This window comes from Cupressus sempervirens, chromosome 10 (genome assembly GCF_028749045.1).
Source record: "Cupressus sempervirens isolate cs-2001-9-10 chromosome 10, ASM2874904v1, whole genome shotgun sequence".
Classification (NCBI taxonomy): domain Eukaryota; kingdom Viridiplantae; phylum Streptophyta; class Pinopsida; order Cupressales; family Cupressaceae; genus Cupressus; species Cupressus sempervirens.
This window is the reverse complement of record NC_143127.1, coordinates 577,884,070-577,897,187: the sequence shown is the minus strand read 5'-3', so window position 1 is coordinate 577,897,187 and position 13,118 is coordinate 577,884,070. Positions and strand designations below refer to the sequence as shown.

General features: G+C 36.3%; 1 protein-coding gene across 2 annotated transcripts in view; it reads right to left on the bottom strand.

Moving 5' to 3' along the window:
• LOC149535192 (Trimeric LpxA-like enzyme) overlaps nt 1–13,118 on the bottom strand; it is a 288,509-nt gene that overhangs the window by 143,309 nt on the left and 132,082 nt on the right. For both annotated transcript variants that reach the window (XM_089807588.1, XM_089807589.1), the window contains exon 7: nt 1,964–2,108. In XM_089807588.1, the coding sequence (XP_089663714.1) occupies nt 1,964–2,108 (145 nt within the window). The remainder of the gene's footprint in view (nt 1–1,963; nt 2,109–13,118) is intronic.

Below are 13,118 nucleotides of genomic sequence, written 5' to 3'. Positions count from 1 at the left end.
TTACAAATAAAAATTGAAAACGGCAATTTGTTGCTGTTAAGCGATATATATACATTGCATAATCAGATTGACATATCAGACAGAGAAATCCAATTGCTAAAGCAAATACATATCAATTGCATAAATATATCAAATATCAAGCATAGAATTATTCCTTAATCACTAGAGCAATAAAGCAATAACATTGATAGAATATTTAATCATTGTATATCAGACATTGCTATGCATTCAAATGTCAATTTTCTACATATTCATTCATATTAATCAGAAATGGCAATTGATATCTTGTGTAACATCTTTACTTGGTTTTATCTGACAATCACCTGACAAAATAAGGAGAATTTAGGTAATTGTGTCAAACCTTCAGTTCTAAAACATTCACATGCACCAAACACAAGATTTTGCCCAGATTATAAATTTAAAAAACCAGGTTGCCATTAACTATATTGAATGATAAGAAGAGTGGGTTAATTTATAAAGACCTTATAAACAGTAACCTCACCAAATTATTGTATTTGATAAACTCCATTGTGAAAATCTATTATGGTCTTAGTTGCCAATTTGGTATACGAATCTGATTCGGGCACATGAATCGTATCCGTGGATTCGTGAAAAAGAAAATTCCTATTATGATTCATAAGGATTTGTGTGTGTGTGTATCTATGCATTTAATATACAAAAAAAACAAGAAATATACATAATTCTAAAACTAAATCATTTCATAGTAGGAATCTATGATGCTAGCATGAATATATGAATCAAAGTCATTACGATTATAAAGAAAATAACTTAGTTACCCGGGTTGGCTGGTTTGCCCTCAGAACCACTTCTGGGTTCGAACCATTTCGAAATATTGGTCTGGTTCGACCCAAATTCGAGCAAGATTCCATTTTGAAGGGGGTGGTTTGAACCCGCAAGTTGGAAATTCAAACCCGAGCGAATTTGATGTGCCCAGATCGAATTTGCATCGAACCCAGGCAAATTTCCGGTGACGGACGACTTTTAAGTCCTTTTTTATAACTTATTTGATATTGTTTTGAATTTTGCAGCCCTAAAAAGTGAATGTAAATAGGTTATTTGGCTTCTAAAATCATGATTCATCAATAATGATTTAATTTTAATGTTTTGAATCTTTGTTGTTGAATTTGGAAATTGAAATATATGATGGTATGATCTTGATTCATGATGCTATAATTACAACTTACATGTTTGAAGTTTATGCCTATGGTGTTTTTGTTGTTTAAATCATTAAACCATATGATTTGATGATACTCCATGCTTCTAGGATTCATAAATATGTAAATATATATTAAACATTAATTAATTTTTACATGTTTTTGTACATATGAACCCAAACGAACCCAAAACCCTTTCCAAAATTTTGCCGAACCAGCAAACCGGTTCTTCGAACATGTATTTCATTTCGAACTCGAACTAGTAACTAAGGAAAATAATAATAATAAATCTTTAAAAAAAAAAAACCTACACAAATCCGGATCCGGCCTCCAGGGCACGAATCTGTTAACTAGGATTATGGTATGTCAGGACTGAAACGCATGGCATTATTAATATAAACATACAAAATTCTGGTTCATAAAATTCTCTAATAAGAATGAAGCTAATAAATAGTGAAGGATCAGATTTCATCTTATGTTGGAGTAAAAACTTCTGAGGCATAAAAATATCTACTTATTAAGAGTTTCTTAACAATTATTAGTTGGTCATTCTATTCGTGCATTCAATATTGAAGAGAATTCAATCAGACTAACAAAACTTGTAAATACTTAATATATGCTTGTCGACTCACACCAAAGAAGGAATCTCTCATTTTTTGTACAGTTGTGTCAGGTATAAAAAAAAATATGAGCATTATATTGCTTCTGACATAAGATTCCATTTTTTCCTAATGAACTGTGCAGATACATTTTAAGTATACTTGATTTTGTCAGTAAAAAATATAGACCTGATAAAGGATTTTTTGGACTTTCTGTTGCCCCACTTGCAGCCTCTGCATATTCCAACTCTTCATCACTATCCTCTTCAGTAGGTTGAGATATTAGAGAGATCTTTGAATATGCTGACACGGTAAAGTTTTGTCCAATAACCACCTGAGAAAAACAGTTAGTTGTGTTAGGCCTTGTTCACTAAAAACAGCTATATCCATAGATTGTCCATTATAAGCTTCACAAAGCTTTTGAAATCAATGTAGTAGAATAAGAAATTCAATAAATGCAATTACAAATGTTGTTCATTTCAAATTATTTAAATTTTATAAAAAAGACAGCAAAAGCAGTCTCTCCTAGAAACAATCAAGACCTTTCACTTTGCTATATACTTGTGATCAACAAATGGATGGCACAAAGTTGGAAAACAGGGATAAATCAAAATGTAAAATTGAGAAAAAGCTAAAAGAAAAGAAGGTAAAACTTGTTTGGCGAACAAAACTGGCTATCACTCATGATATCGAACCGCATCTTTTCTTTGGTCACCAACAACTTTGACTACATTATTTTTTTCTTTATTTTAAAAATAGACTGTCATATTGGTTCACGGCATGATGATAATTCTCAAGACTCCTTAAATGTTTCGCACAAATATCTTTGTTTCCATCGATGAGTGTTGTTGATGTGGGTATGCCCGTTGACTTAATAACGCACTCCATAGATACACACCATAATGGTAACATAGCAGACAAACCTTAACATCCCTCTCAATGACGTTCACTTTGATGACTTCCTTTATTTCTTCATCACTCCTTTGATGAGGTCACACCAGTTTCTTTATTTCCCTTATGGTATAACTCCTATATCTGGTTTTGCAATAAACAGTACTAGTGTAATAATCTATACTAGATTATTATGTGTCAGCACTGATTATATTCGAAGTAACCCATATTTCAGACCATAGGAATTTGAACAATTAATTGGTGAGCAATCTGATTTATTTATTCTGAGCAATATCTCTCAAACTGGAGAGTTCCAAAGACTAGACAATATATCAAACAATTAGTGAACTTCTCACAATTTACTGGTTACCTTTTTAGACAGATTGAATACTTGATTCTAGAAACATACCTGTAATAATCTTAACTAGACTTCAGACTCAGCACACATTATCCTTTAATCATGATTCTGTAGACTGGCATTATGTCAAACAGTTGGAAAATAACCAATGCTTTGTGCAACAATATTACTGTCCCATTTCCTAATATTCATGGAGTTTCTTCTAAGAGCATACCAAACAAATACCAGTACATTCTCTTGAAACATGAACACATGTTCAATATCAACTTGTATTTTTAACCACATAAATCGATGAACTTAAGCTACAGTCTGAAATGGTGTTTTCGTCTTTTAATATCCTCATACAAGCAAATGAATATAACAGAGTGGTAAGAGAATCGACAGACACGTCTTAGAAGAATGCCTTTCAGAGCCTTGATAAACTGACAGCAACCACTTAGCCTCCCGTGACACTAGATGTTCAACTCGACTGCCAACTGTACTGAACTCTAAACAATGAAGGAATCCGACTCCTGTTTGATGCTGTGGATGATATTGTGGCAGACTGTTAAGTGGCGACCCTTCACGTGAATACTATGAAGGCACTGATGCTCTCTTCAGCTCCCAATTGCGATGTCAATCTTTGCTGCAGCAACTACCAATGTTGCCTTTGCCGTACTGTCCACCGTCCCTCAGTCCTACCAGTTGGGCTCACGTGCAGGCAAAATATGCATTGTTTAGGCGTGAAGAAATACCTGTCAACAATCCCGTATTCCCCTCTAATGGACTGATGTGTCACTACTGGATGAAATGCAGATGAAGGAATGCACTTTGCAAACACTACCAAATCTGACCTGGACGTGTCAGATGTCTTGAATGCCGACTCACTCCAGCTAGTGTTCTTGAGAATAATAATACTTTTTTCTGACCAGTCCCTCTCTTGTTTACCTTATAGTTCAAACCTCTTATCAAGCCTTCAAAATCAGCCTTCCAATTGATAGTAAACTGTGCTAAACTAGGTTTATGTCTAGTTGTGCACTTTTCCTCAAGGGTTTGTGTCCTTAGGAAAATCCAGTCACATCTAAGCAACCTTGGAATTTATATTAGATCATATATTCGTTGTTTTAATCCCAATGCAGCTCCACTCTTTTATAACCTCGATATGAGGGAAGACACCAACAACTAGGCAATGTGGGATTAAAAGCCAATTTCATCTTTTAGTCACTTAAGTGACTTTATAACTTTATAACCTTAAAATATATAAATAAATCACTTAAGTCACTTAAACTTTAATATCTTTTGAAATACTTGTTTGATTGCCATGCCGTCTGAAATAGGAATCTCTCCTCATAATTCCTCATGTAACCAAATATACTTTCTAAAAATAGAAAGGGCCCATCTCAATTACCCCTAACTTACTATACATAGTAAGTATGGCAAATAGAGTCCAAATGACATCGAACGAAGGCCAAATCCATAAATCGCTGAATGCTGGAGATAAACCAATCCTCATTAGCCTACGAGGATCCAATATTAGGCTAAATCCTGAAATACTAATGATGGCACCAATGGGGACATTACACTAGGCCTTGATTTTATGTCAATGCCTATGAGTCTACATTTTGCATGTCAGTCGAATTTATTTGCAGTATAGGATGTAGATAGTGCAAATGGTATTGCTTAAATCACAAGGGTAACATTGTCAAAAGAGCATGACGCTCTGAGAACAAAAGAACAATGGCTCTTTCCAATGATTCAACACAAAGATGATGAGCATCTGAAGTATATCCTTGATATTATTCACGCAAAAGAGTTCCACCTTGTACTCAAAAATATCTGCAAATCAACAAACTCTTCCTTCATTGAATTTGTATCTTGTCTTCAAATTATTTCCAAAAATACGAGTGAAATAGTTATGTAGCTTTGATCCTTGGAGATGTGTAACAATATCATTTCAATCAAGAGGATTATTAAATCTGTCAAAAGATTGGGCGTCAGTTTTCCAACAAGGACTTTGAGTGCAGTAGACTTAATAATATCATTTGTCCCAACAAGTCCCAACACTAGTCCCGGTCATGGTACAGGCAACCTGTGAAGCTTGAATGTGTTTGGTTCATATTAATATGTTGTATCTTTATATAGATCTCTTGGGAGGTTCATTATCTAGATAACTTCAAATGGGCATTTCTTAACATAGATACCACAACCCATGGATAATTCCTCTAATATAAAGGCTATTTTAAAGGCAAATGATTCCTCTACACAAAGCTTTTTGTATCTTAATCTTCATATTATCATTCACACTTTATCCATCTTTCATTTCAAGGAATCCATTGTTTACTTTCTTTCTAGTACAATCATCTAGTGGGACATAAATGGAAGCCTTAAATCGCAAAATTTTAGAGCTCCATCAGTCATCACAGGGATATTTGTGTGGTTGTTTGTTACTTTCCACCAATCTCTTCACTATATGCCATTCACAGTACCAAAGATGAACACCCTTTTGTGGACATGCACAAGTCCATCTCAAAGTTTGTGGCTGTGGGTGATATAATTATTTTAGGAGACTTCCATGCATGCACTAGGGACCTTAAGACACCTCTTCATAACTGTGGTACCGATCTTACATGCATCATAGAGACTGATCTTGCCAGCATGGACCTGCAGCAAGCCTCGGATGATTGTTGTGGGCCTGTCTCCAGTTATGGTTGCCACCTCCTTAAGCTTTTTGAGTCTTTTGGGCTCATGATTCCGAACAGCCTTCCATTTTTCCCAGCTTTTGAACTCTTTACCTGCTAGCCTCACTATGGTGGACTACACGATTACCCGTGCCTCTTTCATTCCCATTGTCTATAGTTTCACTACCTCTCATTTCCCCCTAGTCGATCATGTCGTCCTCAGCCTCACGATTCATTTTCCCCTCTCCCACTCTTCATCCCCTTGCGCCCACCCCTCGTCCACTACACCCCACCCCTGCACTCTCTTCCTCTTCCTCTAGAGTGACTAGCACCTTTTCATCCTTCATCTTAGACGTCTCCTCCCCCCAACCTCTTCACACACTCTAGCTAGGGGTATTCCATGTTCAACTTATTGACCACGGCGATTTCGGAATCAACTCTCCTATCCATCCCACAGTGGACTAGTCATTCCTCCCTCAACCCAAAACGTCATAGTACCTTCCCTATGAACCAATGGTATGATGATGACCGTAAACAAATTTCACCATTCTTTGTGCTTAGCCTTTTTTGCTTGCCCCCTCTCCATTTATCTGCATCTCTTACCACTGCTTTCATCGCCATAAGAAACGGTCGTTCATTGCTTCCTAGTGTAGATAGTTTCATGACACACTCTTCCATAAACCCAAGCTTTTCTTGCACACATTGTTCCTTCACTATCCCCTCCAGACCTCCAAGCTTGACCTCCACTACCTCACCTCTCACATACCTTCGTGCTTTATGCTATTCCTGGCCACCCCTCTACTGGCCTCACCTCCCTTTCCCATTACGACATTTTCTCCACCTCCAACATTTGTGAGGTCGTAAGATCCATGAGATCAAGTAGGGCGGCAAATGAGGAACTATTCCAGGCTGATTTCTTCAAGCTAAGTATCCAATCTTGAGCTCTCTCCTTCCCACGCTCTTTAACAGAGTGGTGTTCACTAGTTTCCTTGAGTCTGTTAAGTTCATGGATCTTCTACAAATGTATATTCAGATTTGATTGAGGTAGATATTACTAATGTTTACTACAGGTCCAATCCTCTATATTCGATCTTGGATGATTAATAATATCTCTGCTATGTAATTCGGAGGAAGTTGAATGCTTGGAAGATCAGACTATTGTATATATGTGTCTTCCAAACTGCATTCACAACTCGTACATATATCCTATCTAGAGGGTATGTTACTCAAGGGACATAACCCTTGGCATTAACAAACAAATTGTTATTCCTAAGCCGGCAATCTTTAGTAAATAAATTAGTTATGACTAACCAAGTTAACCAATAACAAAATAAGGTATTTGTCTAGAAATCACCGGCACCTTTAGAGACAATATATAAAAATTTGAATGTCATTCATTAGGAATATATGTATAGAAGAGCAGGTACAATCTAGACCATCAAACCTATAATTTTATCTAGGTTACATTCTTAACACTCCCTCTTATCCTGATAATCCTACAGAGAGATATCCTATCTAGCAACATCAATACAGATGTTTAAGCAAGAATTAATACTCTATGTTTGTCTGTCTCTTCTTAGTATGTGATATCATAGAATATATGATACAAAGTAATATCACTAAATCTGTGATATGACAAATCACTACTACTAGTGATAAGACACATGTTGTGACTCATAGAAATTGGTATTTCTATATCACAACGAGATCCTAAGTTTAAGATCTACCAGAATAGAGGATAAACCTAGAGAATTCTAAGATTCTCCCTTCATCCAATTTGTCACCCATGAACATAGCAATGTCAATGTCACAATACAATCTAAAACTCATCTGAATCTTATAGTAAAATCTACTGTTTAGTACATTATCTAAGAGATCGTCATCTCTCGTAATGCCTTTTACACAAGTATTCATTATTTCAGAGATTGTTACCACTTTAAATAATCATTACACATGGTGGAGCCCACAACAGTCAATAGCCTGACAAAAATAAAATTATCATAAGAATACAAAATAATTCAATCATGCCTAGATCTTCAATGTCACAATATGATCTAAAATTCATCTGAATCTTATAGTAAAATCTATTGTTTAGTACATTATCTAAGACATCGTCATCTCTCGTAATGCCTTTTACACAAGTATTCATTGTTTCAGAGATCGTCACCTCTTTAAATAATGATTACACATGGTGGAGCCCACAACAGTCAATAGCCTGACAAAAATAAAATTATCATAAGAATACAAAATAATTCAATAATAACTGGATCTTTCCTGAGATGATCACTCTCAAACAGGTTTAATAAGAATATATGCTTTCTAATTTCCAGTACTTAAGGATAAAGTATAGAGAATAATTAAATTCTCTCTATATCCAAGTTGTGATTCATAGACATCAAAATGTCTCTTTCACAACACAATCTTGAATCTATTCAAGATTTGCTAGTAGTCCTCTACTGATTTAAAAAACACCATAAGATCATTTGCTATCACATCAAATTCGTGCTGGAAGATTCTTTTCTATTACTGCAAACTGATGCTGCAAGACTGTTTGCTGAAAAATGCTTCCACACCATGATGTTTATAAAGGTAGGCCCATTAGATGGTTGCTCACTTTAGATTTTCAAGACTCCTACTGGATATCAAATCTTCCTAGCTCCTTATTCAAGGTTGCCTTGATGAGATGTTAGACTCCCTCTGAATCCAAAATTCTTTCCTACAAGAACATTCTTCAAAAAACAAAATCAAGGCATATACTCTTCTTATAAAAAAAATACGAATGAAAGATATTATAGACATAAGGTAAAAGAAGAGCTCAAGTACAATAGATACTTATCTTTCCATCATAACCTTGATGAAAGCTTTTGTACTTTATGAGTGTACACCATCTTGACATGGTACGCTCAGTCTGAGTTTGTATAACCTCGATCCTAGGGAGTCAACTCGATCTTCTAGGTACTCTCTCTAACATATAACCTTCTTATAAGATGATACTTATGATTCTCTGCTACAAATTCTTTATTACTCGGGAATCAATAAAGCATGCTCTTACTCCCTCGAAGTCAAGATTCACCATCACAGATCATTTAGCTTCTCCTTTTGTCAGGAAGGCATACCATGCTAATGATCTTAGTGTCACAGCATGATGTCACTTTATTCCCTCCTTTCTAAGAGAACCAATACTAATAATCTGAATAGTCATAAGGTTATATAGAATGCATCTTTTCTAAGTCCACAATCATTAACACTCCCTCTTGGACTTAAGGAAAGATCAAAAATGCCTTGAGTAAAATGTTTTGATATCGCATATGATATCATGAGTATTGGCCTCTTAGAATATCAATGATATTCATCAAATACTCTTTGAGTAATGGCCTTCCGGAATGGTAGATAGTCACCAAATATTACAATGAATTTTGCGCTTGACTATAGTCTCCAGCAGCCTGATGTAACCTCCTTTAATATTCCCAACCTGACAAAGTCTTACCAATTGTATCTCCCATCTAGAGATCACAACCTTCATTTCTGGCCAACACCATAGGATTAAATATGCTAGAATCTGATTTAGCTAATTTCAATACTCCCTGTTAACTAGGGAGGATTCAAAACATTCAAAATATTCACATAATCACTATGGCATTCTCAGAGGATGATATTGAACATCATGGACTTTCTATGATACCATCTTGCATACTCGCAAAGGATGGATCTACCTAGCATTGCCCACAGAGGGTGAGAGATACAACTAAATGTATCAATGAAGCAGTCTACATTATCTCTCATCTTCCCATTGCATTCTTCTTATGAAAAGTAATTGCTCCTTGGTAGAAGAATACTTAGATACATCTGGTAATCTAACCTTGGTGCCATCCTGAAAGCTTTTCACAAAGATTAATAACAGTCAAAGAGAAATATCAATGCTTGAATCATTCATGATTCATTATCCAAATAATATAGCATGAATTAATAACAACATGAAGGATTGAAGAGCATTATTCAACCATAAAGAATACTTATCTCTTTGTACTTATTGGTCCGTTTGCAGTCAACAGATATAAGCATTCAGCAACATAGAAGTCTGGCTAGATCACATGCTCAAGTCCATAGTATATTCTGAAATCCTTTACTCGTATTGATCTTGAAGTAATTTCAAGTGCAGACCCATCTCAGTTCATTATGTTTCCATTAAAATGTAAAGTGTTGCTAGTCAAAGTACTAAGACTTCCAAGAATATCAAAGGTAACACCTCATTTGTGACCCCTACAGCCTGTTGACACTCAAAACTTGCAAACTGCTGCTATTCTAAGATTGTTTGTGAATTTACAAATGTAACAATCAAAACATATGGGTCAAAGGATTTCACATTAGCTGCTTCAAGAGTTTCTAATATTTCATAAGCCAAAGGAATCCTTCCATCCAAATGAATTCAACTTCGAGGTTAATTTGAATCCAGATTGGATCAGGATAGGGAAACCAGAAATTGTTCCTTATCAACCACAAGCAATATTTGGCTTGACTAATGATTTCTCAAATATAGCTGCCTAGTTATCTAGTCATCTCCAAATATGGAACTTATTCAAAGAAAATTCTCAAATGCGTCATGAATGGCCATTCACCGAATGATCTTTTCCTTCAACTTGCTTTCTTTCAACGTGTAATGTGAAAGCCAAGGCACTTTCTCAATACATTTGTATCCCTTACTGAATGATAAAGTCATTCATGTTGGTTTCTTAGGATTGATTGCAGATGTAGCTGTTTTAAATGCTCATTTCTTAGTTCAAAACTTTCCTTACTCACAACATACCAATGGGACACATGCCTAACGAATTTCCTTTTATTTTGATACAAGGTAATCACACCCCCATTAACTTCGATGCTTGTGCACATCTTGACCTCTTACTTGATCAATCATGATATATAAATTTGGTCTTTTCTCCCTATATAGCCCTCCTTTCTTTTAATATTGTGTGTGTACAAGACCTGCCTATTATATATGGCATGTGGCAGTGACTTAATGTTTAACCTCTATCTACGTCACCCTCCTTGCCAATTACCCTCAAAAATGTTTTTAATGTACTTTTGGTTCCCTTTCGAAGGTCCATTATGTCTTCTTATTAGTCTAGTTCTTATTCCTTACCTTATTTTAAAAAGGTTAATCGACATGACGATTTCTTCACCAACTATTATGTGTTTTCAACCTAATTTAAAAAATAAACTTTGCATTTTATTTTTGAACGCACTCTACTCTTTTGTCTTGCATATACGATGTCCAATTTTCCTAACTTTTCTCAAGCTGCACAGTATGCATTTGCTAGGCACCGCAATCACTTGGTTCATCATGAATATGGAATCTACAACATCATTATCTTTCAAAGAGACATGCGTAATCTAGCGAGTTTGTTGGATGATGTATTATGGGTAACTCGTGGAGGAAGTTTATAATATAGCAAGAGCACAAGCTCATCGCATTGATTCCAATGATTTCTAGTTACTTGTCCACCATATTCCTAGTAGATCGAATTTGGAGGTCTAAGATTCATCTCATTGGGTTCTTCTTCATGCCAGTTTTCTTGTTCACCTTGGACCCAATACAATATCTTTCATCGTGGCCACCAAATTATTTCATGCCTAGCTTCGCTTGACTTGCAATGGTATCTCTATAGGTGCAATAATTAAAGTAGTTGCCTTCATTAATGTCGTCCAACTAGAGGTACTTCACAACTCGGGTGACCTCTCAATTCCCTTATTTCTGCATTAACATTTTCTCTCTATCTACTTACATTTGCAGTCTCAACTTGGCTTTGATACTATGTTAAGTTCATGGATCTTCTGCAAATGTATATTCAGATTTGATTGAGGCAGATATTACTAATGTTTACTGCAGGTCTAGTCCTCTATATTCAATCTTGGATGATTAATAATATCTCTGCTATGTAATTCGGAGGAAGTTGAATGCTTGGAAGATCAGACTGTTGTATATGTGTGTCTTCCAAACTGCATTCACAACCCGTACATATATCCTATCTAGAGGATATGTCCCTCAAGGGACATAACCCTTGGCATTAACAAACAAATTGTTATCCCTAAGCCGGCGATCTTTAGTAAATAAATTAGTTATGACTAACTAAGTTAACCAATAACAAAATAAGGTATTTGTCTAGAAACCGCCGGCACCTTTAGAGACTATATTAATTTGAATGCCATTCATTAGGAATATATGTATAGAAGAGCAGGTACGATCTCTACCATCAGACCTATAGGTTTATCTAGGTTATATTCTTAACAAAGTCTTCATCGAGGCACGTGATCTATCCGATATATAAGTCCACAATGACTTCTAACCCTAGCAACAACAAGGCCATCAAGATTGGACACACCTTTGCCAAACATTATCCCACAGCATTGAACTCTATCTTATCTAGAGTGCTTGACAGAAGACTTTGTCAGCGCATGGGCCAAGCTAGGTTTCGAGTAGATTATCAAACTATTGATCATATCTTGACCATGTGTGCCATTATTAAGGAGGCTCAGCATAGTTCGGCAAAAGTCTACGATTGGTTTGAGGACTTTTGTAAGGACTTTGATACCATCCCACGGGAAGCCCTCTTCCAGAGACTTAGAGATATTGGGATTTCTGAGATGTTATTAACAATGATTATGAGGCCCTATGAGACTGTTGATGGCAGATTCAGGTCTCTACAGGGTTTCTCTAATCCTATTCGGAGCACCGTTGGTGTGAAATTGGGTTGCCCTCTCTCGCCCACCTTATTTAGCATCTATATCAATGAGCTTGAGGCTTTTCTCAATGACTCTTCACTCCCCAGTGATGGATGCTACTTGCATCAAGTCGTGATCTCCATCCTTCTCTTTGTTGACTTGTGATTCTTATGGCCTCCTTTCTAGAGGGTCTTTAGAGGCTTCTTGAAAAACTTGCATCCTTTTGCGACTTACGTCATCTTGTTATGAACCTAAGCAAGACTTGTGTCATGGTCTTCAATTGTTTAAAGACTTTGCATCTGCATTTTTCTTTCAGGGTTAGAAGGTTGAGACTACTTCCTCCTATACTTACCTCAGGGTTAAGTTCTCTAGACCTCGCTTCAGCTTCAAACTAACCATTAAGCCTAGGGTCGGCAAAGGGATGGGTTCCCTTTCAATGCTAGAGAGATAGTGCTTCAGACATCATTTTCAAGACACTGGGTCTAAGTTGTCCCTTTTGGACTCCTTCGTTAAGCCAAATGTTCTCTATGGCCCCGTGGTGTGGGGGCCCTCCCTCGATTCGAATTGGGCTTTGATTGAGTAGGTTCAAACACTTCTCCTCCAACAAATTATCAGCTGCCATCGGTCCACACAACACAACATTATTCTCGCTGAGTTTGGGGCCCACCCCTTTAGATTGGGGGATATCTTTAATTTGGTCTAGCTTCTCCACCGTCTTTGT